This window comes from Thermobia domestica, chromosome 3 (assembly GCF_964235325.1).
Source record: "Thermobia domestica chromosome 3, izTheDome1.hap1.1, whole genome shotgun sequence".
Classification (NCBI taxonomy): Eukaryota; Metazoa; Arthropoda; class Insecta; order Zygentoma; family Lepismatidae; genus Thermobia; species Thermobia domestica.
Window position 1 is genome coordinate 97,199,157 of NC_137456.1, and position 27,932 is coordinate 97,227,088.

The 27,932-nt window shown below is 36.1% G+C and overlaps 1 protein-coding gene across 3 annotated transcripts in view; it reads right to left on the bottom strand.

The window, feature by feature from the left end:
- Positions 1 to 27,932, bottom strand: part of LOC145681474 (uncharacterized) — a 561,318-nt gene that overhangs the window by 326,503 nt on the left and 206,883 nt on the right. For all 3 annotated transcript variants that reach the window (XM_081753115.1, XM_081753117.1, XM_081753116.1), the window contains exon 2: positions 8,533 to 9,341. In XM_081753115.1, the coding sequence (XP_081609241.1) occupies positions 8,533 to 8,892 (360 nt within the window). In that variant the 5' untranslated portion in view covers positions 8,893 to 9,341. The remainder of the gene's footprint in view (positions 1 to 8,532; positions 9,342 to 27,932) is intronic.

Below are 27,932 nucleotides of genomic sequence, written 5' to 3' on the forward strand. Positions count from 1 at the left end.
TATCGTCTGAAAGCTCTTGCCATGAGAAGTACGAAACCGTTTTCAAATCACGGGCAAACCCACAACTTGACCCTATAAGAGGCAGGTTTGATAGTGTTTGTGCCCCTATGTACGGCATATTCGATAGAATAAAAATGAATATTACGATACATCACGCGTAAGCACCTGAGCCTATCATGTTCCTTTTTGACTCATTGCCATAACGTTACCCCAGCAAGGGTTTGATAATATCACTTTGCACCCAGACGTACCCATTTGGTCAGGGTTGCCAACGAACTGTAAATATAATGTGGAAGATGGTTTTTTGTACCACTGGATGTATATCCTTGAAACGTGGCATAAACATCATTCGTCATTAGAGAAAATATACTGTGGACGTATTCCTCTCCCAAGTACCTCAGTTTGTCAGTGTTGCCAACCAATTGTAGAAATAAGAAGTTCTAAAACAGGTTCCGTACGATGAGATGTTTATACATCAAGCTTGGCAGATACATTACACGACACTATAGCAAAAAAAAAAAAAAAACGTTTAGTGTTACAAGCTTCCAACCATTCTAGTTTGTCAGTGTTGCCAAGCAAGCGTAAACATCATAATGTTGCAAAATGTTGCAAATTACGTGCGTGCCATTGAACGAATATAGAACAAATGCAACAGAAGCAACATTGGACAATACAAACATAGTGTGAGAGTCTCCGTCTCCCAAGCACCCCAGTTTGTCAGTGTTGCCAACCAATGAGAACATTCCAGATTTTCGCATGAAGTCTACAGCATTGGCGGACATAATTAGACGACAACCATACTAGGTTTGTAGTATGTTAGTGTGGACCCACAAGCACCTATATTGTCAGTGTTTCCTCACAATTGCTTTCTACACAGTATGTCACAAAGAAGCTGCTATGACGACCAAATGCATGCATGGCTCATCCAAATCTTTCTTTGTATACGAGATCCTAACCTGTGCCGTTCGTTGTTACGTCGTCAACAGTCATGTCCTATGATATGTGTTCAGCCGCAAGTACATATTATTAGATAATAGTAAAATACCAACAAGCTATATACTGCTATTTGAAAAACTTCAATTTTGAAAACGTTAGTAATATTGACAAAGTGGGGTGCTTAGGAAACGGTACCAACCACAGTATGTTTACTGTTGTGTCGAGTGATCTTTATGCCAAGTTATGTCTCTTCAGGCAACCTTTCGAGAAAATATATTTTAGAATGGTTGCAAACACTGACAATATGGGTACTGGTGGTTCACACTAACATACTACAAACTAAGTATGGGTCGCAGTCTAGTTATATCCGCCAATGCTGTAGACTTCATGCGAAAATCTTGAATGTTCGCATTGGTTACCAACACTGCCAAACTGGGGTGCTTGGGACACAGGGAAACTCACATTATGTTTGCATTGTCCAATGATGCTTCTGTCGCATTTACTCTATATTCGTTCAATGGCACGCACGTAATTTGCAACATTATGATGTTTACGCTTGCTTGGCAACACTGACAAACTAGAATGGTTGGAAGATGATAACACTCAACGTCTTTTTGCTATAGTGTCATGTGATATTTTTGCCTAGCTGGTGTATAAACGTCTCATCTTACGGAACTGGTTTTAAAACTTCTTATTTCTACAATTGGTTGGCAATACTGACAAACTGAGGTACTTGGGAGAGGAATACGTCCACAGTATATTTTCTCTAATGACGAATGATGTTTATGCCACGTTTTAAGGATATACATCCAGTGGTACAAAAAACATCTTCCACATTATATTTACCGTTCGTTGGCAACCCTTACCAAATGGGTACGTCTGGGTGCAAAGTGATATTATCAAACCCTTGCTGGAGTAACGTTGTAGCAATGAGTCCATCCGCACAATGCCCGTCCGCACAAGGGGAAAGGGACTTCGCAGCTCTTACAGGCCTTTCATTAAGAGGTTTTCGATCACCACTATATAGCCCGAATATTGCGCCAAGTAACTACTACTTGTTTCTCCACATGAGACCTGGCGAGCAACTCAGCGTTTCGATGACGACAGACCGTCAGGCTGCCGTGCAGAAATGGTTGAAGGTACAGACGGATTTTCTGTAACGACATTAGACATTGTAAGCTTCTTCATCACTGCGATAAGTGCCTAAACTCGTACGGTGACTGTATTGAAAAGTAGTACAAGAGTGTCGCTTCAAAATGTGTGAAATAAAACGTGCCTAGTTTTACTTGCCTTCTTTTTATTCCAAAATGTGAAATACTTTCATATAATAGAGCATTTTAAAACAGTTGAATAGTTCTTAAAATTTAGCGGCTCGGATGACAATGGTAACCACCACTTCCAGTGAAATTGATATATTAGGTGGAATGGATTGAGATCGAATCATAGAACAGTGTGTAGGTAGTTTAATTTCTGAAATGTACACTCATGTCCAAAATTATTGTCGCATGTTTATAAATTTGTTGTTGTAGGAATATAATTTGATAACTAATTCATCTGGTATTTCTTAGTATGTATATAATCGGCAAAGATATGTCTGTGGCAAATTTCATGTCAAAAGAGCAGTAAATAAAAACAATAAAACGAAAATAAAACTTTATTGTCCATTTAGCAACATTTTGTTTTACTCATTCTAATTTTCGTATTTATAATTCTTTTTCTATGAAATTTATCACAAATATACATTTCTCTATTATACACACAACATCAGCATTAAAAGTAACCTGCAGACTCATTATCAAATTATATTCTTATAAGAAGACAGTTATAGCTATGCGACAATTATTTTGGACATGAGTGTACCTCCAAATAGCACGGAAAGTTCGTTTGGTATTTGCCATTGCATTGATTTGTATGGGAATGTTAAATCTTTCCCAGAATACTCTAAAGTTAGAAAATGTGACATATCAACCATTATGTTTCCCCGAGTCGCTCAATTATGGATTTTTTTTCTATCAGCATGTCTTAAGAAATAACTCAGAGTGGATTTCAAAGAAGAAAAGCCATTTACCAATATATTGATTATAGAATATTTTAATATATTTTGTGAAGAAATAATCTACACATGACAACCAAGATATTCCCAGTAACAGCTCAACGACTAATTCAGACACTACGACTATTTCTGTGTTGGTCCACCATTGCAGTATATTACCATTTCGCATAATAGAAGGGTTTAAACATGTCGTATATCAAAGTGTTTAAATTTAATCAGCCATCAAACGACATGAATTTTAATCTAAGAATTATCTGTGCTGCATGTTAAATGACATAATACGGCCATCATTGTAAAAGTGCAAAATGCGTGGTTTAAAGAGGATATACCAGGTTTGACTCCGATTGTTCGACTCTTTTAATCAAACTAGATTTAAACCTGTATTGTAAGAAGTGCGAAATGCAGACATTTTAAATAAGATATATGCAATGGTGAGAGTTGCTTGTAGATGCACATGTCCAATTGATTTTAATAATTGTCGTTATTATATATATATATATATATATATATATATATATATATATATATATATATGTGTGTGTGTGTGTGTGTGTGTGTACGGCTAACGGAACACAAATAAAAGAGACTGCGAAAGCCGAAGTAACTTATTGTTTCTAGACTAATTTATTTAATTCTCGTTAAGGACTATCAATTAATTATAAATAATAATGTAATTTAATGTGTTACTAATAACGGATGAGTAACAATTTAATATTGATCACAACTCTAAAATGCGAAATGATGTGAAAAATTAGGTATTAATGTTTGATTTATTAACGTTCTTTACATTTTGTCACTTTATTGAGAATGTTAAGAGAACATGAACGTTTGACATAAGTGCACTCTATATGTAGTAGGTACTTAAATAGTTGCAAACCAGTAAAGTATCAAATTATTTTTAATGTATGTTGTACCACGTTTAGTATTAGTATATCAAATGTGATTGATTTTAATTTAAGTTTAGGTCAACTTAACGGACCATTTTTTTTTTATTTCTTTTTTGTGAGATGGTGCTAATAGTAAGATCGGGATGTCACTGTAAAATAAGAGGAAATAAGTTGACCAAACTATTGTAACTGTCTAGTGAAACAAATATTAAATTGATATATTCAAATGATGTATTCAAAATATTACATGTGCCTAAGAATGTACGCATATGAAACCAGAATGTAATAAATTGTTTATTTAGTTAGTTTTGTATGCAACACATTGATTTCCCAAAATACATCATAGTGACTCGGTAACTGAAGACTGAATACTGTAAAGGACACGTGATACTAAATTTCATTTGCCATACTCTTCAAACCAGGACTGAATATTTCTTCTTATGTGAATTTTGTTCATAATCTGCTATCCTCTGCAAGGAAGGATTTCTCCACTATTAAGCAAGTATGACTTTCAAAACCTTATGTTCTGTAAATGATTGTGCCTTTACTTCACGATGCTACAGAAACTTGTAAAGACGTAATGTGAGAAACTTTGAGGAATTACAGATAGAATTGTTCAAAAGTGGATGAGAAATATTTTGATGTTTTCTTTTAACTTATGAACACATTTATATAATAGTGAATTATTAATAAATAGTTTCAGCTTTTAGCTAGAGAAACCTTAAGAAATTATCTATATATATAAAATTGAAAATCACTATGTTTGTGACCCTAAATCTCCTGAACCGCCCTACCGATCTCGATCAAATTTGTGACATGGATGAGGTTCGATGCTGCGCTGGTTTTAGGCAATTCACTTTGATGATAGAACTGAGAGGAGAGGGGTATAAAATAAATGAAACTTAACTCCTGAACCACGCGACCGGTCTTGATCAAATTTCTAACATAGATGAGGGTCTGGCCTTCGGTGTTTTTTATCGTTTCACTTTGACGAGCCAACCTAGGGGAGGGGCAGGTGGAGATATGTAAAAAAAAAATAAAAGTAAAAACGACTGCCTTTGTGACTTCATCACTCTCGAACTACACGACTAGTGATGAGTAAATTCCCGGTAAGATATTTTTCGGGAATTCCTTGGGAAGATTCCCGGGAAGGTTCCCAAAAATGATAATTTTCCGAGAATTTATGTACAATCACAAAGAAAGTTGCATTCTATTACTATATTATGATTTCAAAGTTAAATTCGTTTTTATATCGCAGTATATTATTACTGTTGTCCCCAGAGGAGTCTTTAAAATGTGTATTCTGAACGGTATTATGTTTTTTAATTAATATTTTATTATATTTAGAAAGTACGCATAAATGTATATTCACTTAGAATATGTTCTGTGCAAGTAAATATGTGTGAAAAATGGTATAGTAAGTCCACATACTTTTAAACCGCTAAACAGTTTAAATTTATATCTATATATGTGGATTTTCTAAACTTCACTCTACTACTGATATTATAAACATAATAAATTTTTAAATGTTATAAACAAATTAGGTTGGGTAACTGCCAGAAGACACATGTCTCACAATTTTTCAACATTTGCACATACATATTTATGTTCACGATCTTTCCAAGACACTGACCTATCTTCATAATTTTGCACGTAACACTGCCACAGACGACCTTTCTTCCTACATATTTCTCGAAAATTCATGGGTTAATTCACATGTAAGAGAAGTCCGGGTACTTCTTAAGAAATTCCAGTCAGAGACAGGAGACACATCGGCTCTATTACTAACGGTGATTCGGGGTGTATTAATAATATTTCATATCTATTTTACATAATTTCTACATTACTTTAAAAACTGGTTCCTTTTCATCATTTGTAAATTGGTGCAAATGGAAATGGAACTTAAAAGATCATATTATTAGTTACATGAAGTACAGTCAACGATTGTTTTAACCTCCAAATTATTTAAAAACTAGAAGTAAATCTCAATAAATCAAAATAAAGCAATTAGTCATATGGTTCTTATAATTTGGAAGATAAAGTAAAGAAATGGAAATAAATTCCTTCCCGGGAATTTATAAACCAGGGAAAAAACCGGGAATATTCCCATTTTTATTTTCCTTCCCACCGGGAATATTCCCACTGCCCATCACTACACACGACCTATCTCTATCAAATTTTCAACATACATATGTTTAAGGGCAGGGATGACTTTAGTCTATTCACTTTGACGATGCAACATAGGGGAGGGGTGGGGGATATAAATTTAAAAATGATCAAACATGACCGATATTATTGTTGAATCCATAGTTTTCCGCGTCTATGAGAGAAACAGTGACACTTCTGATGCCGTTTCAATCCAAGTTCAGCCCTGATAGTTGGGAGGGGAAGGGTACAACGTAGGGAAGGGGGATAAACATTTAAAAATGATCGAAACTGACTAATATTAGTGTTGAATTTTTAAAGTTTTAGGAGTAGCTGAGATTAACAGTGACAGTTCTGATGCCGTGTACCGCAGAACGGAGGAAGGGGAGGTATATATAATAATGATCGAAAGTGACGAATATTATTGTCTAATCCATACTTTTCGGGATCATTCAGATGAACAGTGACATTTCCGATCCGGCTTAAATCCAAAATCAGCCCCGCCACTTGGGGGAGGGGGGAAGAGATACAAAAAGTATCGAAAATGGCCACTATCAGTGTTCATTTAAATTATTTATTTCAACCCACAAAGCGGGTAATATATACTAATAAGGAATAAATATCTAGAACATATGACTGAATTTGTTGGTTATATTGGATGTATTTCTATTTTCTATATAATAGAAAATTTGTGACTAGTTTGAGTTTCTAAGAACAGGAATCTTGAGAAATTGTGAGGTACAAATATCTACAAGTAAATGAATGGATATTTTGATTATATTTTTTACTCTTAAAGTATTGGACATAGCTACTTATATTTTCTAGATACATACTTGTATTTTCTAAGTAGTTACAGTTTTTAATCAGAGAAACGTTGAGAAATTAAAGGTAACGTATTTAGAAGTAGATGTATGAATTTCCTAATTATGGTTTCCTAACTCTATTTATTGGACATTTTTATATTTGTTATATTAATACAGTTGGACCTCGATAATTTGAACCTCGACAATTTGAACCTCGACAACCCGATTTTTTCACATTTCCTTAAACTCTTCACAACATCCAGTTAAAATTATCGACGTATGTTAAAAAAAACTTTTGAAATCAAATGTTTAGAAATTACAACCTCGATAAATCGAAGTTTAAGAGCTTCATAATCATATTTAAAAGCTCAGTAACTCGAACTTTTATCTGCGAATCTCTACGTCGAAGCGTACCTCCAGAGTAATTGTTGCTAACGTGTACTGTAACTGCGTTTTACTCATGTCTAGACATGAAAGCCCCCTCCAAAACAATACCTGTATAATGTTATATTTTTAGTAGTCATCTTACTTGGTTTAAGGAACTTTCAGAACTTCGAGTTCTAGAGGTTAAAAAAAAAAATCAAGTTATAGAAGTTGTAAGGTCTCTTAATGAAGAACGCAGAACCTCGGTACCTCATTTTTTTTTTGTTCCGGCCATCTTGATAACTCGATCCTTGATTGGTCGAAACATTCGATAACTCCATTTTTTTTTTTTTTGTCTATTCTCTTCAGCTTGGATATACCAAAGTCCCGTAGTTTCAGTTCATGTAACTCCGAGATGTCTTACCCTCTCCTCTTTTTTTTTTTTTTTTTCAAATTCATCATTCAGCGATCTTTTTGTGCAATCTAAGAATTTTAACTGAATTATACAGGGTGGCCCAAAAGTAGGTATACACCCCTACATTGATCAAGTATAGCATTCTAGCTTATGGGTTTATTTGCTTCGGTTGTTCCGAGTTTAAGGTATAAGTAAAAAGGCTTTAAGAACAAATACTACAGAAACTGATGGATCACAATAAGAAATATGATATACAGTGAACTGATCAGTACAGGACTGTAAACCTACTTTAGGGCCACCCTGTATTATTGTTACTCATTAGTTTCTCGCTCTACACGGATTCCATACTATAACAAATCGATCTTTTCCTTTTTACCAAAATAATCTTCACATAAATTAATAAAGTGAATAAAACATTCAGTTTTAGAGAACTATACATCGTCGCTGCGCCTCGAAGAATCGCTGTGTGTTAAAACCACAACTTTTCAGGAGACGCAAAAATCTTTCCAAATTCTTAAGATTTTGCCAGACACACGGTAACACTTGAAAAATATAATAAAATTGGTTCTGCGTATATTATACAATGGGCATTGTTGTACCTTTCTTCAACAATATTATATTACTATTTTTGTGTCTATTGCGCCTTTATAAACACATAGAGGATTTGTATACATTAATCAATACGTACATGATGAGGACCTAAAGCCTTTACTTTCAATCTATTATTTTTCATTGTTGTGGCGAAATAATTGAATATTCACTTCTCTGATTATATGGGATGCTACCTGACAAATTTCAGGTTTATTTGCACCTCATATCTCATTTTCGACAAAAATATCACATAGCGGTTCTTCGAGGCGCAGCGACGACATGTCATTTCGTACAAAAGTCGAAATAACAAATGCTAATACGTAAATATATTCTACTTACCTTACTAAGTGGGACGACATCTACTTTGACCCTCTGACAGCAACCTCTTTTCTCGAGATCCCGAAACACATGCAAATAACCACTGTTAAGTGCAAACCATGCTCCGTCCTTCTCAACCACTTGCATCCGCGGGTAGCCATTCTGATTACAGCTGACGAGCTTGTTCCCGATATCGGTCATTAACTTAGCATCGGGGAAAATTCGCGTGGTGGCATCGTTCAGGAAATTAATATCTGACGGCGCCAGTAGCATCGTCTTTAGACGCTCACGGATGGACAAAGCAATTTCCACAGCCAGAATTTTCGTTTTGATCTTAAAGTTGAACATTCGCGATGGTCGCCAAGAGAACTGTGTCTGCATTCAACGATTACAGATATTTTCCCCCTGGTTTCGCCCCCTTTATTATTTTTCCCCACACGAAACCTTTCCACCACCTGCTTCTACAGGAATATGAATTGTCAAAGCGACAGCTCGCGGTATTAATTTAAATCAAATTGTCACTCACTTCTTTTTCTTGTACGATCTTGTTTTTCTTTCGTTCTTTCTTCTCACATTAAATATCCATGTTTCCGGAAGGCATTTGGTGAACGGGGTTTCCCAAAGCCTATGTTAGTATGTAAGTGTGTGTATGTAAGAGTAAGACCAATATATTATGTATGTGTGTGCGTGTGTGTGTGTATTTGTGTATAGGCCTAAGGCCTTTTCTCCTTTTAGAACGAATATGCGAGTACTTGCGTGATCGATACAGTCACCCGATCCACGAAAACATGAGGATCTTCCACCTTATGCCAATGGGCCATTATGATAACCTATAAAAAAGGAAAGAAAAATGGCATTCAGAATATTTACTACTAGAAAATACAATATTGACATGTACATAATTACTATTGTAACAGTCACAGTAGACCTACTTGTTTTAACTAGTCATTAGTGTAAAATTAAAATTTGTCATGTAAATAATGCAAATTACTTCATTGTTATACATGTTTAAAACATTAGTTAAACAACAAGAAAAAAATATGTTAAGACGTTTTACGAAAATAAATACAGTAAACTATCACTGTAACGAACAGCACAATAATGAAACATTAAGAACTGTGAAATTACTATTAGTCCCCATTACTTTTCCCTATTTAAAGTACGTTAAAACATTTAATTCAATTTTACCGAATTTTATACTTTCCGTATGACGAATAATACCTCTTGAATACTTTTCGCTATATTTAAATTTTATTTTTAAAAATAAATGTAGTTGAAATCCATTATACGCTGTCACTTAGATCAGTGGTTCTCAAACTTTCCGATAACGCGAAACCCCTGTTCATTCGGAAAGTAATCTGTGACTCCCTTGCAATGCTGTCTGAAATTTCACACAGTATTAAAAAATATATACTAATTAGAGTTACCACTGACAAAAGAAAGATCAAGAAATAATAATGTAATAAGTAATTTATGCCAAAGATACATAATTATTTCGTAGTGAACGAAATTTCAATTTAAAATACAGTAATTTCAAGGCCCAAAATAAGTTTTTTTTTTTTTTTTTAAGGAAATCTACTTGGTAAACAATGTTCTCAAATGTGGGGAAATTCTTTGTGTTTTTCCATAATTGCATTAGGAGGGGTTTCTCATAGTTTTTTTTTATCCCAGAATAAGGGGAAAGCTTGATATTTATAAGCATAGGAATGGCTAACAATCACTTCTTTCTTTCTTTCTTTTTTTTTTTTAAAAAAAAGATAACATGGAATTGGTGGTAGTGGTGTGAGCTTTCCGCCACTTGAAGATTAAATCCACCCAAATTTCGAGGCGTCGTGTAGTTATTGTGCAATTGTTTTTGGAAAAGTGCCCTAACAAAGAAGGAATTTCTCTCACTTGAAGTAGTCCTATATGACAGTTGACCGGTTTCAGGGCAGAAATTTAGTAAAGTAAGGAAAAGATTTAAGTTTACAAACGTAGGTATAATTTCCAATTGATTTCTGTTTAGTAACTGAAACAATACTTCTCACATAACAGTCAGAGTTTCATTTTGTTACAATACATTTCAATTTTTTAGGCGTCGTAGACCCACTTTGAAAACTACTGATTTAGATGATACGGTAGCATGTTTCGTACATGAATGCTATCAGATGAGCAGGTAACGATTTCAAAGTAATCCATTAATCGTTTTTCATCAAACTAACTTTGTACAGTCGGCGACAAAAGTTCTTTCTGCTTGATGAAATTGTTTTCGTTAATAACTTCAGAATGGAAGAATAATTTGAGTAGAGTTCTCAGTAAATTAAAAAGAGTGTATTTCTTCTTCTGTACGTTCCAGCTATAGCACCGCCATTCCCGAAATAAATTTTACCAAACGAAATAATGTTTAGTCGCTGACTGTACATTTTCCAATCCAAGGAATAAGAAACTAAGTCGTACTCCAGATGGGTTTTCTCTTGTCATAAAATAATAGGAATTTGCTGCAATTAAAAAGGGTGTGTTTTATTATCTATATACTTGTTTCAGTATTAACTTCTTTCCTTAAGAATGACAAAACACGCACTATGTTAGTTGCACAATGACTGAGAAATGTTGAGGGACTGCAGCTTATACTGATACATTTACATGCTTTCATTGCTTAATTGTATGTTGAAGTAATGTAGATCTTACAGTGGATATAAGAATAAATGAGTTACTTAAAATTGACTAAATGTTTCAAAAAAAAATTACTATAAAAATTAATTTCAAAAGACCCTAAAATTTCGGTATACACCTATTTTACTGTATATTGAAACGTCAAGTAAAGTAATCAAATAGAAACAATACATACAAAGTTAACATCGATTAATTTATTGATTTTGCTTCGCATCTTCAAGTAATGCTAAAGTTAGGAAGAACGGAATTTACTATTTTATGTGTGTTTCGATTCATGCTCAGACTTGAATTCGGTTCGTAACCCGTCATGCATGATCACATTTCACAAAACACTCCCTATCACTAGATTGAGTAAGTGCAATTTCGCACGGTGCAGTTTCACACGGTGCTCATTATCGAGCAATTTCGCACTGCCTTCCTTATCAGATTAATCATTCTGCAGGTGTGGTGAATTTTCACACGGTCTACCTTTCAATCATGTGACTCATCCTTAAACCGCTTTTACTATAGGGGGTGGGAGGACAGAACAAATGTCAACTAAGTAAAAATAGAAAAAAAACAAGCTAAAATAAATACGAACAATTGAATCAATACTAGCTTCAAGTATTTTTTCTCAATTGTACACCATAAATTCAGATGTAGGAACCATCTATGAGAAGACATTGGTTACACCAGTCTGGTATGCATTGATGCCAGGTAAAATAAAGCGAACATGCAAGGGACTGTTTATATTTCTTAAAATGTGGTCTAGCCAGAACGAATCTCGAGTGTTGAAAGAGAATTTTGAGTTTGATTCAATCAATGCCTTGCGTGTGATGTTTCCTCATTGGTCATTGTTAGGAACATCAAGCCTAGGAGGTTCAGGTGGGCAGGTCATGTAGCTAGGATGGAAGAAAGTAGGAATGCTTTCAGTCTTCACTGGAAGACCAATCGGAAAACGACCATTAGGAAGACCTAGGCGCAGATGGCAGGACAATATTAAGATGGATCTCGCAGAAATAGGAATACAAAGTGGAAACTGGATGCAGTTAGCTAAGGATAGAAGTCAATGGAGAGCTTTTGTGAACGCGGCATTGAACCTCTGGATTCCATTGGCCATAGAGTTAGTTAGTTAGTCTCCTAATTCACAGGTTTCTGGCTGACATTACCATTTTAACCAGAGCATCTGGAGGAAGCTTTCTAGGTCTCGTCGAAGAATACCTCAACAATGAAGATGTACGTCATCATGTTCGTATGTGTAGTGCCTTAGCATTAATATCATCAAGCAGGATCGATGAAGCTTGGTTCATCGTTATGGAGGACTGTCCGTCTGGGCAGAAAATAGAAGAGTTAAACGATTATTTCATTGAACAGTGGATGGACATTCAAAAACATTCAGATAAATATATAACTACAATGGTGAAGGACTAAGAAGAAACAATCCAGTGGAGGGTTGCCGCAATAAGTTAAACCGCAGCATATCTAAGAATACACCACGTATCTGGAAGCTTGTGAGTGTACTAAAACAGATGCGACGTTTAGTTTTCATGCTTTTGCGAGACAGGACTTAAAAATTGCAATCTGAAGAAGCGTAGAAAATATATGTTCATCTATCTTGACCACAGATTGCAGTTAGTAGTGGAGAAGCTAGGAAATGGCGAGAACTGTAAAAAATATGCTTGAGAAGCTCGAGCTTAAGGATGTGCACGAGTCGACCTAAAATTCGACTCGAATTCAAGTCAAGTTTCGAGTCGAGTCAAAGGTAATTTTCTCGAATCTAGTTTGATAAATAGCTCGCTCGCTCAGCTTGTTTTAACTAGTTTTGAAATCATGACCTGATTAAACTGGAAAGTGAAACCATGAGATTTGAAGCAGTAGTGTCGAATACTTTTAGTGTTGATCACGAGAGGGGACACTGCTTGTATCTCGTCTCGTTGCGATAACGAGACGACAATAGATTTTGAACTTCCTGACTGAATTTTCTGATGTGCTGCTTATTTTATTATTTATTTATTTTAATTTATGATTGTTCTATCTTCTATTCCTAATGATTACAATTTTTGATTGTTCCTTTTCTGTTCTTATTTATTTGTTATTCTTTTTGTATTCGGTTCTCAATTTGCAATAGTTTGTCATTATTTTTCTTATTTACTTTAATTTCATATTGTTTATGTTATTATTTTCTCTCCTCCTTTACTATAACTTTTGTTTACTTATCTTTTGTTCTGTCTTGTCCTTAGTAATTTTAATTTTCGGTTACTTTCATTATTGTTTTTGTGAAAGTGAAACATTTCCTAAGCTCTCCTCCTCTAATATTAATCGCAATTGTTCATATTTATTTTAACTTGAGTTAGCTCTTTTTTGACACTTGTTCTCTGTCCTCCCTCCTCCTATAGTGAAAGCGTTTGAACAATGAATGATGATTGACAGGTAGATCGTGTGAAAATGCACGAAAAATTCAGAATGATTAATCCGATAAGCAGGAACGTGTTAAATTGCTCGATAATGACCACCGTGCGAAATGACACTATGAGAAACTGCACGTCACCAATTAGATTACACTATCTTGCCGGCCAGAACATTAAGATACTAAGAGGAGTTGAGATAGTTTTCTGGGGGAGGAAGGAGCTAAATTGAGTTCACCTTACATTTATAGTTTGTTTGTTCAGTAGAACTGCAGACTAAACCAACTTTTCTTATCAGAAATAAAATTGTCAGAACGGTATTAGAATGACCGTCAATGCTACCGTTACAAAGGGTTAGACACTTTCCATTGTCATCAAATTGCACAAGAAGATTGGCTTGCTGTTCGCTTGAATGATGTCACTCTTAGATCTTGCTCTTCAAGAAAAAAGTGGTTATGCTTATGAGCAAACTATACATAAATGCTATTATTGCTGGCGCAAATCCCGGGGGGTGAGGAGGACATGTCCCCGCCAATCTTGGAACTTGGGGACTGTACCTCCAATAATCCGATTTGAAATGTGTCTTTTAGGGAAGAAATGAGATGATTTGTTCCCGATTGCCAGAAAGGAAAGTAAGATGAAAACACGAAATTGATTGTTCCCCCAGAATAAGCCTCAAATCTGCCCGCTTTCTAATGTTGAGGACAACTCTCCTCCCCTGATGCTTCACAGCAATGTTTTTAAACTTCATAAATATTTTGAACAATGCTTTAAAAATTATGGGAACAGTCTTACCCGTCACCCCTAATGTTGAAGACAGATTTGTGCCGCTGGCTATTATGTATTATTACAGAAATGTATTTTCCTTAATGAGTTACATAAAAACAAAAGCATCTTATAAGCACGGGATAAGTGACACGGTTTAATATGATTTTAACATACAAAGACAGTACATACTTCTAGTAAGTGAGAATAAAACGTGCTGCAGAGGACAACAATATCTGGGATTTTGGCAAGTTTCATTTCACAGTATGAAACTATTGTAGACTTCCTAACTATACAAATTTAATATTCAAACTTGAAGTAGTACATTTATAACTACAGGTTTCGATGATAAATAAGACCAAAGATATAACTTATTTCTGCGCTGAATCCATATCAAAAAGTTATTACTCGCTATCTTTTACTGCTTAGGCTCTATGGAACTTAACATTAAACCAGGAACTGGTAATTGATGTCTATCATTTCCATTGCAATAAAAGAATACAACCAGAGGGAAAATATATTGCCGTAGTGAATCCATATGAAAAGAAAATCCATATGATAAATATTTCTATTTTATCCATAATACGACCAGTTCTGTACCCGGAAATCATAAGTTTCCATTACGTACGGTTTGAACACACAGATAATAGTCGCGACAAAACCAATCTTGAGACGTTGAATCTATGCCAAGAAACAGTTTTTCTTATCTGTTACCGTTTTTGCTAGACGGAAATAAGTATTAAAAGTACTACTTCGTTGAAATCACTTCCGATCTTGGTAGAGTACGGTATTGCAAGTAGTAATGCCATGTTGCCTTGAGGTGCTAAATCGATTGCAAAATGCCGCTAGTCGGTAACCCCTTACCATTTCTATTCTATGGCGATCAACGTTAAAACCGAACCTGTTGATTTCTTCCACTTCCGGTTTGAATATAGCTTTTCTTGGAACAAAAATAGTACATATTTTTGGGACGCTAAATGATTTTAAAAAGTATTTTCGATAGGCTATATATTACCATTTCTGCTCTATTGATGTCAATATTAGAACGAAAGTAAATTTTAACGAGTTTCAGTTCTGATAAACTGTTATAGGTGGTGACGGTACGTTACCTTAAGACGCTGAATTAATTGCAGAAAATTGATTATCGCTATTTATTACCGTTTTTAATGTGATCGACGTTAAAATCAGAAGTTGATTTCTATCAACTCTATTTGAAAATAGGGTTAACGGAAAAGGAACCTATTCTTGGCACACTGAACTGATTCCAGGAAACCTCTTCTAGAATTCACTTACCGTTATTGTCCTATGAAAGCCAATATTAGAACCGGAAGTGCTAGTAAACCGGTTCAACCAGTTCCGGTTTTAGTAGAGTCTTGCGGGAGTTGATGATAGCTTGAATACACGAAAGTAAATGCGCATTTGAATTTCACTTCTATAGGGAAGAATATTTAGTCATGTAAAACGTTAACATTTCCTTCTCTTTAGAACTTTAAATCTAATTCTGTCTGTCTAAGATAACGAATAACTTTGTTAGTGATGTGGTCAGAATGGGTTAAATTCTAAATAGAAAATGAAAGTAAGCTACACCCCTGCGTACTGATGCAAGATATTACTGATATATTACAGATACAATCACTGAGATTATTCAGCCCACAATTTGTTATTATCCCGTTTGTACCGTTAGTAGTTTCAAAGGGCAAATTGCCCTGTGTGATTATTATTATATTTCAGGTAACAAAGGCATATTCAGACGCGGATTATGAAAAGCATCAATAAAATTAAACACATTTCTTGGTCCGTTCAATTCCTCTGAACATTACTGAATATCTATGTCAGTAATGAATATCTCGTTCAACGTTCTTTCCATACCTTGAATGCACTTCGGTAAAATTCAGGTGCCTGACTTTGACACTGTTCTTTCACACAAGAAATGACGGCCGGATCACTGTTGAATGTTTTTCCTCACAGGTGAGCCTTCAGACAACCAAACAGGAAGAAATCTGAAGGAGCGTAGTTCGGATTATTAGGAGGCTGCGGGACGAATTCCTATCCCTTAATGATTTTCTGCTGTGCCATCATGGCTGTATAAGGCTTGGCACTGTCATGATAGAGTTTGATCTTGCAGCTTCAGTGCCTTGGTATGGAAGACGCGTCATACCTTGTCCAGTGATTAAAAAAATAACATTCCTTGTTAGTTGTGGCGACATATTCCAAGAAGTCTACGAAAATGAAACAGCACTGATTTAAAAAAAAATGACGCCATGATTTGCTTGCCTGATCTGAAAAGTTTAGGTTTTTCTGTCGAGATGAAACAGCATGACTGGCGCGGTCCAATGTGTGATCCCATTAACTGGCAGAAACTTGCAATGAATTGGCGTGGCTGATTCATCACCGGTTTTGGTAAGGAAAACCATTAACGACCATTGTCATTTATTAATGTATACTTCAGTATTCATTGTGGTTTACATGTGAACAATTATTATTATTTTGAAGTCAGATGATCAAAGGATTTCACTTAAATTTTCATAATCATATTTCAACTAATAAACATAATGTACCTATCTCTACAAAACTTACTGAACACCCTTTGTAATAGGGTAAAAGTGGTCCGACATCTTATTTAAAAAAGTAAAACTGCATTATATTATGGTGTTTACATTATTTTCAAAACAATCGAGAACTACATCCTGAGACGAATATTCGGAACCAAGAGGAACAGGAATGGGGAATGGCGAAAACTTCATAACGAGGAACTACATAATTTATACGGTTTACGGAAGATTGTGAGGGTCATTAAGTCTAGGAGTCCTAGGTTGGCAAGTCATGTAGCTGGGATGGTAGAAAGTGGAAACGCTTTCAAAGTTTCGACTGAAAGACAAATCGGGAAACGACCATTAGGAAGATCTAGGCGCAAATGGGAGGACAATATTAAGATGGATCTCGCAGAAATAGGAATACAAAGTAGAAACTGGATCCAATTGGCTAAGGATAGAAGTCAATGAAGAGATGTTGCGAATGCGGCATTGAACCTCCGGGTTCCATAGGCCATAGAGTTAGTTTAGTTAAGTATGCATGCATGTATATTAATGATGAAGCACTGAGTTCTAAAGTTTACTTGAAACGGTACAGTTTATTTGTTCAAAGTTGTTTGTTTTGTTAACTTCTGTTTGTATAAGCAACGCTTGGAAAATTATGTGGTGTACATGTGCGTGATTCCTTATAATAACACTGTACTGCTTGAAATCCCTACATACGAAGTCGAGTTTCTGCTCTCTTTTCGAGCGGGAAAGATTATGTTGACGATGATCCAAGCCTTAGGCTTGATTTATATTCCTCGTGAAACAACACGCTGCATGATAATTACTGTTTTAAATTAAACTTGGAAATTTACTGATTCAGAGTAGCTACTTATGTCTTTGAACTGGTTTTTCGAGTCATAGTTTGTTGGGGCCAACTACTCCGCACTGTAAGATTCCTGTATAAAATAGTGATGGGAGACATTGCCTCAACCAACAATATTTTATCAAATACATTTCAAAATGGCTTAATTGGTCGCTCTAAAGAATTGCAGATCACGTGCGTCATAGCTTCGATTAGTTTATTTAGTTGACAGTGTGCACGTTAGGAGGCAGAGGCTTCTTAAAGTAGATGTACCTTCCAGTGCCCCTAAACACATCGGAAAACGCATGAACAGGAGAATTGTTTGGATCACTCTAAAAGATAGAACGGTGACTGCTATTGCAGTTAGAGCCATTGTCACCACCGGTGTGAACGCACTAACAGAAAACAATCGACTGTTGGAAGCTGGTATACATCCTCCTTTTTTCTCGAAATATTATACCTTCCAATGAGCCATATCGAACCCATATCTCTTGCTAGCCTCTAGCCTTCATCTAGGAGAATGCGCTTCTATGTCACCCATTGGTGACATCGTCAATCATTTTCAACGATTCCATCAGAACACTTTTCAAGTTCCTATATTCCCACAGGACAACGCGTGTCCCCACATCGTAAGAGAAACTCAGTGAGCGTACTGCATTTGGTATAGTGTTCTACAAAGGGGTGTTGAGTCTTCACACTTACGGTCTACTGAGCTCTTTGGGCACATGATGGGACGAACCCTGGCTGGTTAGCCAAGTTTCTGCAATGATCATAATTTAACTACATCACATCTGCAACACATCAGTTTCAGGAATATTTAAAGAAATAATTGATGTGAAAGTGTTTCTATAATTCTCAATAATAATATTTTTTGACATTTCTTCTGTTTTGTCTTTGATATATATATATATATATATATATATATATATATATATATATATATATATATATATCATCGTCGGTGATACAGGGTGTAACGAAAAGGTACGGCAAAATTTCAGGAGTGGATTCCTTATGGGTACTGAAGCAAAAAAGATCATATCACCAGATGTCGGGAAATGGATCATTACAGAAAAAATGAAATGAAATCTTTGAGTTTTACGTCCCACAGTTATGCCGGTTAGGCTAAAGGAGACGGTGATGATGAGTAATGAATGAAATGGTGGAATGAAGAAAGTTGGAGGAAACGGGAGAACCCCGAGAAAACCCATGCACGCGGTGTTTGTCCACCACAAAGTTCACTTGGCGGGGGCTGAGATCGAACCCGGGGCCCCAAGCACCAGAGGTGAACGCTCTACCACTGATCCACAGCGGCCCCTGGATTGTTACAGAGCTACAGCCATTGAGCTGCTTGACGGTGTGAAATAGTCACAATCTGGACGTCCCTCAATGGGATTCAATTTAAACCTTGTGCTTATGTGTGTACTTATTACTGTGTAACACTTATTTTATTCTGTAAAATAAGGAAAAATACACATTTTCACCGATGCGTGCAATGCTTTAGAACGGGTATATATATTCATTTTAAGCCAATTTTCATAGATCATTAAAGGTTACATAAAATGAAATTAATTCCGTACATGGATGTTTGATATCTTTATATTAATAGTTTCTATTGGTGAAATAATAGAAGATTCAAATAAGATTATATATGATAAAGCAATTCTGAAATAGTTTTCCGTTGACATACTATACTCAGACAATGCATTTCACTTTGTGTTTCATTTGATCATATCTAACCATGTTGGGGTAGTTTTTGTGTCTCTCTTACTATGTTTACGGACACCCGACACACACAGACACACGACAGAGCATACCGTCCGAGTTCTCTAAGTTCCATCAGATCAAGTTTGTAAACGTAACTCAATAGAAGTAACGAACAATTTGATTTTCTCTACGGATCTCCAGTGCTCCGGAATATCCCTCTTTCACTGACCTTCTCGAGTTCTTATCAACTTATTGGCTTTAAGAAAGAAGGAAACAAGGGAAAAACATAGAAAGTTAAATATTGTGTCCAGAATGACGCAAAACCTGCAATGACGTATATACCTATATAGAAAGCGCCAGATTTATTGTCTCCTCTGATTTTGTTAGATGTATTTTCCTCAAAGTAGATCTGAGAAGTGAATTTAGTACATTCTTTGAAGGTTTAGCGTTCTATAAACTTAAAGATATTTATGGACAAACATAACAAAGCTATGGCACAACGGAATTTGCGGACCGTAAAATCAGACAATGGTAAACTTACATGATAAATTGAAACATCATGGATGTATGTAAGTAATGAACTTGTATCTTTCTTTATATGAGCGGGCGCAGTAGCGCACGTAGATAATTCCGGTCGCGTTGTAAGCTAGCTTTAAAGCAAACGAATACATAAATCGTAATTGTAATTTTCAAAACATTACTGCTGAGTAACTAATGACATCAGCGACGCAAAATTGCACACAGTTACTAATAATGACATGTTGTTCTAAAGTATCAAATCTTACGTGTTGAGGACAATCACGATTGAAATATATAAGCTCCTTCAAACCGCTTCTATCGTGCCTGACTGACTCACTCACTGGCATATTTCTTTGATACGTTCCCAACTAACAAGAGAAATGTTTCGGTTCGAACGCGAGGATCAACATAAAACTTGGTAGACATATACAGGACTGAGTACGGACTACTGTAGGGTGAGTCATTCCCGTGTAAAACTCGTTTTCCGCTGACAGAGCCACCTATACTCAAGGTGACCAGAACTTTCACTTTTAAAAACGGGACGCATACGAATCGGCGACGGGAAGGGGGGGATTCCACATTGCATTTTGGGACTCAGCAGTGTTTTCAATTTACAAAATACAGAACTAAAAATGATAACACAGCGTTTCTAACTTAAGTACTACCCAAAAATACTTTTAACTACTTCAACACTCAGAACTCCCACTCAATTCCCACTTGAACCACAGAACACTCAATTCTCATTTGAATATTCAGAAGTTCTAGGCACGGCTGAACCTTCCCAATGAGTGTTGGTACGGAAGAGTGTAGAATTAGCATTGACCATTTATATTTTGAATAATAATTACGGGACACCTGGGTCATGTTTGCTTTAAAACGGGACATTTAGGCGTCCCGTTTGAGAATCAGATAAAACCGGGACAACGGTTGAAAATAAGGACTGTCCCGGCTAAAACGGGACGTCTGGTCAGCTTGCCTATACTTCAAGATACTAGCAAGTAAAAAATATCCCAAATTTGCACAAAATAGGCGATAGCTGTGCAGTAATAAGTGAGTAAAATTGCATCACTGAGACTTGAATAGTTTCTGAGTTATAAGTTGTTGCAGTAATGTGAACATTGCGCTTTCAAGAGCTGAACAGAGGTACAGGTTTGGTGTTGATATAGTATCTCAGGTATACAATTTATCTACGTTTCATCAGAAGAACTGCAGGCAAACAGCAAGAAATTCGAGATTTGCTACTTGTAAAAGAATTATCAATACCAGATCATATCACAGATTTGTACCTCTGACGCAAACACAATCAGATGTTATGAATACTCACAATAAGATGAATTTACTGATTGCAGTACCTCAGTGCTTCCAAAACATAACATTGTACCAAATGATACCGTAGCCTATATTTATGACAGAAAATGATGGATTGTGGGAATTAAAGACATCAGTCAGGAAAATAACGATCTTTTTGATCACTTTTTTCACCCCCACGGCCCAAGAACCTCTTTTAAGCTATCTACGAATGACAAAGTGTGCGTGCCAATCACTAAAGTTCTCCGGAAACTCACACCCACAGAATTCAGAACTCCTACAGGTCGTACTTTCAATATCAGTGCCAAACTCTGTACGCAAATTAATCAACTATTTACCTCACTGATGTCTTAACAGCAGCGCTACAGGCAGAAAAGAAATAACAGACGCGATTCGTTTCTCGTACAAGATATGATTCATAAATTACGCATTCTTTACCCGTTTAGCATTACTGTCGTGTTATTTTGACGTTTGCTACCAAATTTAAATCCACGTCTCATGGTACTTCATGACATTAAAACCCAGAGAAGAAAGACCTTAACTCAGAAACTACTCAAATCTCAGTGACGCAATTTTACTCACCTATTGTTGCACAATTATCGTCTGTTTTGTGGAAATTTGAGATTTTCACTTGTGTCCTTCCTGAGATATTTGATTTTGAAAATACATGATTCTCAAAAATTCGCAATGTTTACAAGTTTCCAAAAAAATCAAGTATATGGTTCTCAGATCTGAAACATGCTTGGGACATTGTCTATTATCTAATCTCTATGTAGACAAAAAAATAAAGGTGAGTTTCATTTATTTCGTTTTGTAATGTACATTGCAAAATGACCATTTCTAGGTTTCCAACTTCAATGTCAAGAGCTTCTTTTTCAGGGGCGGACTGGCCCACCCTGCTACCCTGCAAATGCAGGGTGGGCCCCCAAACAGGTGGGCCCCCTCCACCAATTTTAAAAAAATGTGCTCAATTAAACCTACCAGCATCAATAATATGGCAGGGTAACTCCCGCAAACTTGTGTTTTGCATAAAAAAGACGCAAAGTTAAACTTTCATGAACAGACCTTATTCTTCTTCACGTTTATCGACTTGAAAAGGTTCCGTCTATGAGGCTATCAGGCCCTAAAACATTGCGGGGTTTGTGATATAGCAGCTGTTAAAAACGAGCACGTTTATTACTACATTTTTAAATATAAGAAACAGTAGATTTCAGGCTGTTATTGGATTTGGATACCATTGCCTACTCCGGTCCTTTTACAAGCCGGCGAGTGGCGATGTTTTAAAGAAACAATAGTTTCGTAGATATTGTTATTGTGGAAAGTGGAGGTGGAGCCGGAACGCTTTTGAACTGCATTGTCCTTAGAACAAGCTTCGAAGAAAGAAATTGGATCAGGCTTTTTTTTTTTTTTTTCAGTGCGGTAAAGCGAAAAGAAATTAGTCGCCACTATCAACGATTGTTTTATACAAACCTCAAACAATTACTATGAAGTTGCTGCCCTCGGCTCGTGTTTTATTTGTATATTACATCGAAGAGCAAATCCGATAGCAGCAATTCAATTATTGGAACACCAGTTACGTGTCGTTTGTCGTGGAAGATAGATGTGGTTGTGTCAGTATGGATGGTAGGAGTGATTGTAAGATTACTGTAAAGAAAAAAAATATAAAAGTGGTGCTAAAAAGCGAGAACACAAACGAAGATGTGATTTACAAAAAGTTGCATCTGACCCAAAACAACGTAGGCTATTTGAATCTGTGAAGCCCCAAGAAACAAATGAGCGTGATGTGACTCATTCGAGTACTGCAGGACAGTTGCCAGGTATTTTTTTTTTTTTTTTTTGTTTTTCTGTCTAAGGTATTTATAAATTATAATGTATACACCACGTCTTTGGATGATTTCAGTCAATTGTAGCTTATCTTTTATGGCTATTTTTACTTGAAATTACACAACTTTAACAGGCGAACACGAAATTAACTGAACTGTTTGCTGCCGCGTAGTGCTTTCAAACGGGTCAGATCAGGTTTTCATGGGTCAGGGGTCGATTCATTCTTATGCGTCGTTTCGGCTAAAACCTATTCGGGTCATGAGTCGGGTCGGGTCGACGTTCAACTCGACCCGACCCTCTCAACCCGAAAAGGATTTAGCCGAAACGGCGCATAAGAAACGTGACCCGAGCCGACCCATGGCTAGAGCAGCCCTGACCCGACCTGTGACCCAAGGAGGTTCGACTCGAGAACTGATCGGATGAAGCCTGATCTGACCCGTTTGAGAGCACTAGCTGCCGGCACTGGGCTCAGTAAGCGTTGGTGTAACTTCTAAAAGTGCTGAACACTTATGCTGTCAGTCAAATCAGTGTGTATATCGTGTAAATGTTAACTTCCCTTTAGTTATTTAAAGTTAATTTAAAATAAAAGTGTAGTAAAATGTAAAAATTATTTGTGATGTGCAAAGTAGGTATTCATATGAAAAGAGAAATTGGGGCCAGCAGAGGAATGGGCGGACTACACTAGACGATAGACGATATCTAATCTTTCTGCGACATGAAGATATGATATTATGACTTACTTATGTCAAGGAAAATCTTGCGTTTCGAAATCTATCACAAATTTACCTCCAATCGCATTCTTTGTGTTGCATTGAGGTCACAAAGTTACAGCTTTTTCAAGTTTTCAACACTGACGCCATGTCTGTTGTCTCACCTGACACTCTTGGAGGGGGGAGTTGTGTGCTAAGAGCGGGGCGTACTTCCTCGAGATTATACAGCAATATTTACACGAGTTTGTGTATGTGGGTTACAACATTTTCTTCTCGCCAAAAAGACAGGTACACTCATGTCCAAAATTATTGTCGCATGTCTATAAATATGTTGTTCTAGGAATATAATTTGATAACGAATTCACCCGGTATTTCTTATAATGTTTGTATATGTATAATCGACAAAGACGAGTATGTGGCAAATTTCAAGTCAAAAGGCAGTAAATAAGAACAATAAGACGAAAATAAAATTTTCTTGTCCATTTAGCAACATTTTATTTTACTCATTATAATTTTCGTATTTATAATTCTTTACTTATGAAATTTACCGCAAATATGCATTTCCCGATTATATACATAGTATCAGTATTCAAAGTACCCTGAAAAATCATTATCAAATTATGTCCTTACAAGAACACAGTTATAGATATGCGACAATAATTTTGGACATGAGTGTACAGAGAGAGATTGCAGCACATTCGCGAGCAGACTCCCGACTGAAGTAAGTGGTATTTTTTACGTATCAAGGGGGAGTGGAGCCCCAGATCAGCTATGACAAAATACGGATCTTCGTTAAGTAGGGTGGTTGCAGGTTTGGTTACTTAAAAAAAAAGTTTCAGATATGTTATTTTACATGAAAACGCAATAAAAATTGCCTCAAAATTAATTAACGTTTCCTAAATATCTATATCTCCTCTACTGCTTTCAAAGTTGACTTGAGATTAGTTTTTACTTATTGCACATTTATATATTTTGGGTTTTCTAAAACATGACACTCATTTGTTTAAATAAATGGTTTAAATTCATTACATAACAAGTAATAGCACTATATAAATAACTGAAAGCACCAATTCCGGTATTGTGTGTGTTTACAATAAAAAATGATAATGCCAATTACACACTGTATGAGTTACTATTAAAATGTTCCTACTTCAGATTTTTTGTAATTAATGTTTTGCTTTTGTATGAATATATGGGATACTATTTATGGGTTCGAAGATGGACTTTTATATGTAATAGATATGAAGAATGCTAAGTACATTTTTTACATTTTTATACAGTGGGCCCTCATTTCAGTTTAGCAGGGTGGGCCCTATTGTTGCCAGTCCGCCCCTGTTCTTTTTACGACGTTCTAAAGTATGTTTCAATGCGCACAGAACATAGAATGTTATCCATTCTATTATCTTTCATATGGTTTTGTTTTGAATTTATTATTTTTAAAACCTAAGAAGTTACAGCGTTTAACGGAACGCACTAAAAAAAATCAAAATTGTCAGGCGCTTATAGAAAATGACCACTACGACAAAACCTGCTTGGTTAAAAAATAAAATGAATATCCGTTTTCAACTCCCTGAATGTGGTACAAACATAGGTAAAAAGAAAACTACATTTTATCAGCAACCATCATGAATCGATTTCATTTGGATTGCCCCATGTATGCTTAAATCACTTACGATAACCAATATAATGCATCTCTTATTTATTTATTTTTTAAATGTAGACCACTGTTCAAGTGCCATCGAAATCATCTTGTTCCATTGCTTATATAAAGATAACCAAGCAAGTTCTGTCGCTTTTCACCCACCACCTTCGAACATCGCTTTGTCACTTAAAGTGCAGGGGCATAGGTTCCTAGTCCGTGATATTTTGAATAAAGAAATACTGAGACTACTCCCGATTTATTTGTAATGAAGCATAGAATCATGTGCTACCAGGTGTTTGGCCTGATTCCATTGCAGAGGGGTGTATGTTGTCATAATCTCAAGATAGCCGCCAGAATAAATACTGTATAAATAATAGTATTGTTTTCGTTTATAACTTGTTTATGGTTAATTCTATGAAAATTTTGTACATAACATTTTTTGTTCAGAATGAAAAAAGAAATAAAAAAGTTCATTATATATATATATATATATGATTTCTCTTACCGTTTCACAGATATTGTCAGAGTATTAAGTTCTCACTTGTTTTTCATTCATATCAAGTTTCAGCCAGGGTTATAGGCGGAGGTAGAATCAGTAATTAGTACAAAAGGAAATACATTATTTTCTTGAGTGCTACTCATGTTGTATAACTAGTTTCGTACCTAATTAATGGGAGAGAGGTTGCTGATTTGAAAGGATAATTTCTGATAATGAAAAATATTTGAAGGACTTTTCGCTCCCTTTTGGTTTTTTTTTTCCTCAGCCTTTATTCAACCGTGTTACAGCAAATTAGGTGAATAGTCTTTTTGAGTCCCTACAAATGTTGAAACCAATCGAGTGAAATATACTGGTTGTTTCAATTTTTTGTATGTTTTCAATGGTTATCAATCTGTTTTCTGGGCTATTTATCCGCCCCTATTTGACTCGATTTACGCGAAATTTTTAGAATGATTTTGTATGAGTATCTAGTTGTGGGCCCCAGAACTTCAGACAGATCGGAAGAGAACTCCGTCACAACATTTTTTTGTTAAATTTACAACTCCCACTTCTTCCTTACAACGCGATATATACTTGTACATATATAAACCAGCCGGTCTTCGCACGGCAAATGCAAGAATTCTATAAGATTTCAAAATATATGATGTAAAAATCTATTAATTAAGCTTGGACTTAACAGCACCAGGAGTGTCATCATACACCTTAGCGACCACAACATCTATGGATTCAACACGGTCACTTTCGATTGTTTTGACATGACATATTCTCTCTCCACCTTCCCTTGTAAAAACAGTTTGGATCATTGTTCTCTCTGCTTTACCCTATGTTTTGGAGGGGGAATATTCTAGTACCAATTCAAAGGCATCTTCAGTGACTCCCTACTATCTTAAGCTGTGAGTACAAGTGTTGTTATGGGTACGTAGAGAGCTAGTTGGCTCTGTAGGTCACGGATACGTTGGTTTCGATGTCGCAAAGTGAGGTGTGTTTGAACAGGAGTCGAAAAACGGATCGACGTTCCCGACAATGTTGTAGTCACTCCTCGGTCACCGTGCGCCACTGAAAAGACATCCGGTAGAGCTCTTTAGATTTATCCTTATCTCCTAACTCTGTTGCGTAATTCTATGCCGCGCATACCCATGAAACCACAGAGATCCAGCAAGATCCTCGCAAGAAATGACCCGAACCAGCCCAAAAGCACGAACGGTTTACTTTTGGAGGCGCGTACCTCTGATGACCGACGGACACTTCAAGCATTGTGGAGACAACGGGAAGACACGCTAGTTTCCGAATATGCAAACCCCAATGTCGCAATTGTAGTTGTTCCAGTGCCAGGGTACCGCAGGATTCTAAAACTGGTGTGTTTGGATAGGGCACATATTAATTCCTAAGTGATGTCTTGATCCGACTATGGTAGGTCCCATAGTATTGAAGCTATGGACTTTCAAAGTTCATATTTTCATGTTTTTCGATAGCCTATAACTCCGAAAGAAAGCATTTGTGCACTCAGGTTGGTCTATACTTTTTGTCTTATCTTGGTGTGAGGAATCACCTCCCAAACGTTGTCGGTGTTGTTTTGAAACACCCTGTATATATATAAAATGAACTTTTCTCTAGCTTTTGGGGACGCGGTGGCTCAGTGGTAAAGCGTTTACCTCTAGCGAATGAGGTCCCGGTTTCAAACCCTGCTCCCGCTAAGTGAACATTGTGGTGGACAAACACCGTGTGCGTGAGTTTCCTCGGGGTTCTTCCGTTTTCTCCCACTTTCTTCATTCCATCCTTTCATTCATTTCTCATCATCACCGTCTCCTTAAGCCTAGCTGGCATAATCGTTGGACGTAAAACGCAAAAATTTCCTTTTCATTTTTCTCTAGCTTTTCTTATTCGGAACAAAAAATGTTATTTACAAAATTTGCATAGAATTAACCATAAACAAGTTACAGACGAAAAAAATATTAGTATCTATTCTGGCGGCCACCTTAAAATTATGACGTCATACAGCCAGTCTGCAATGGAATCAGGCAAACCACCTG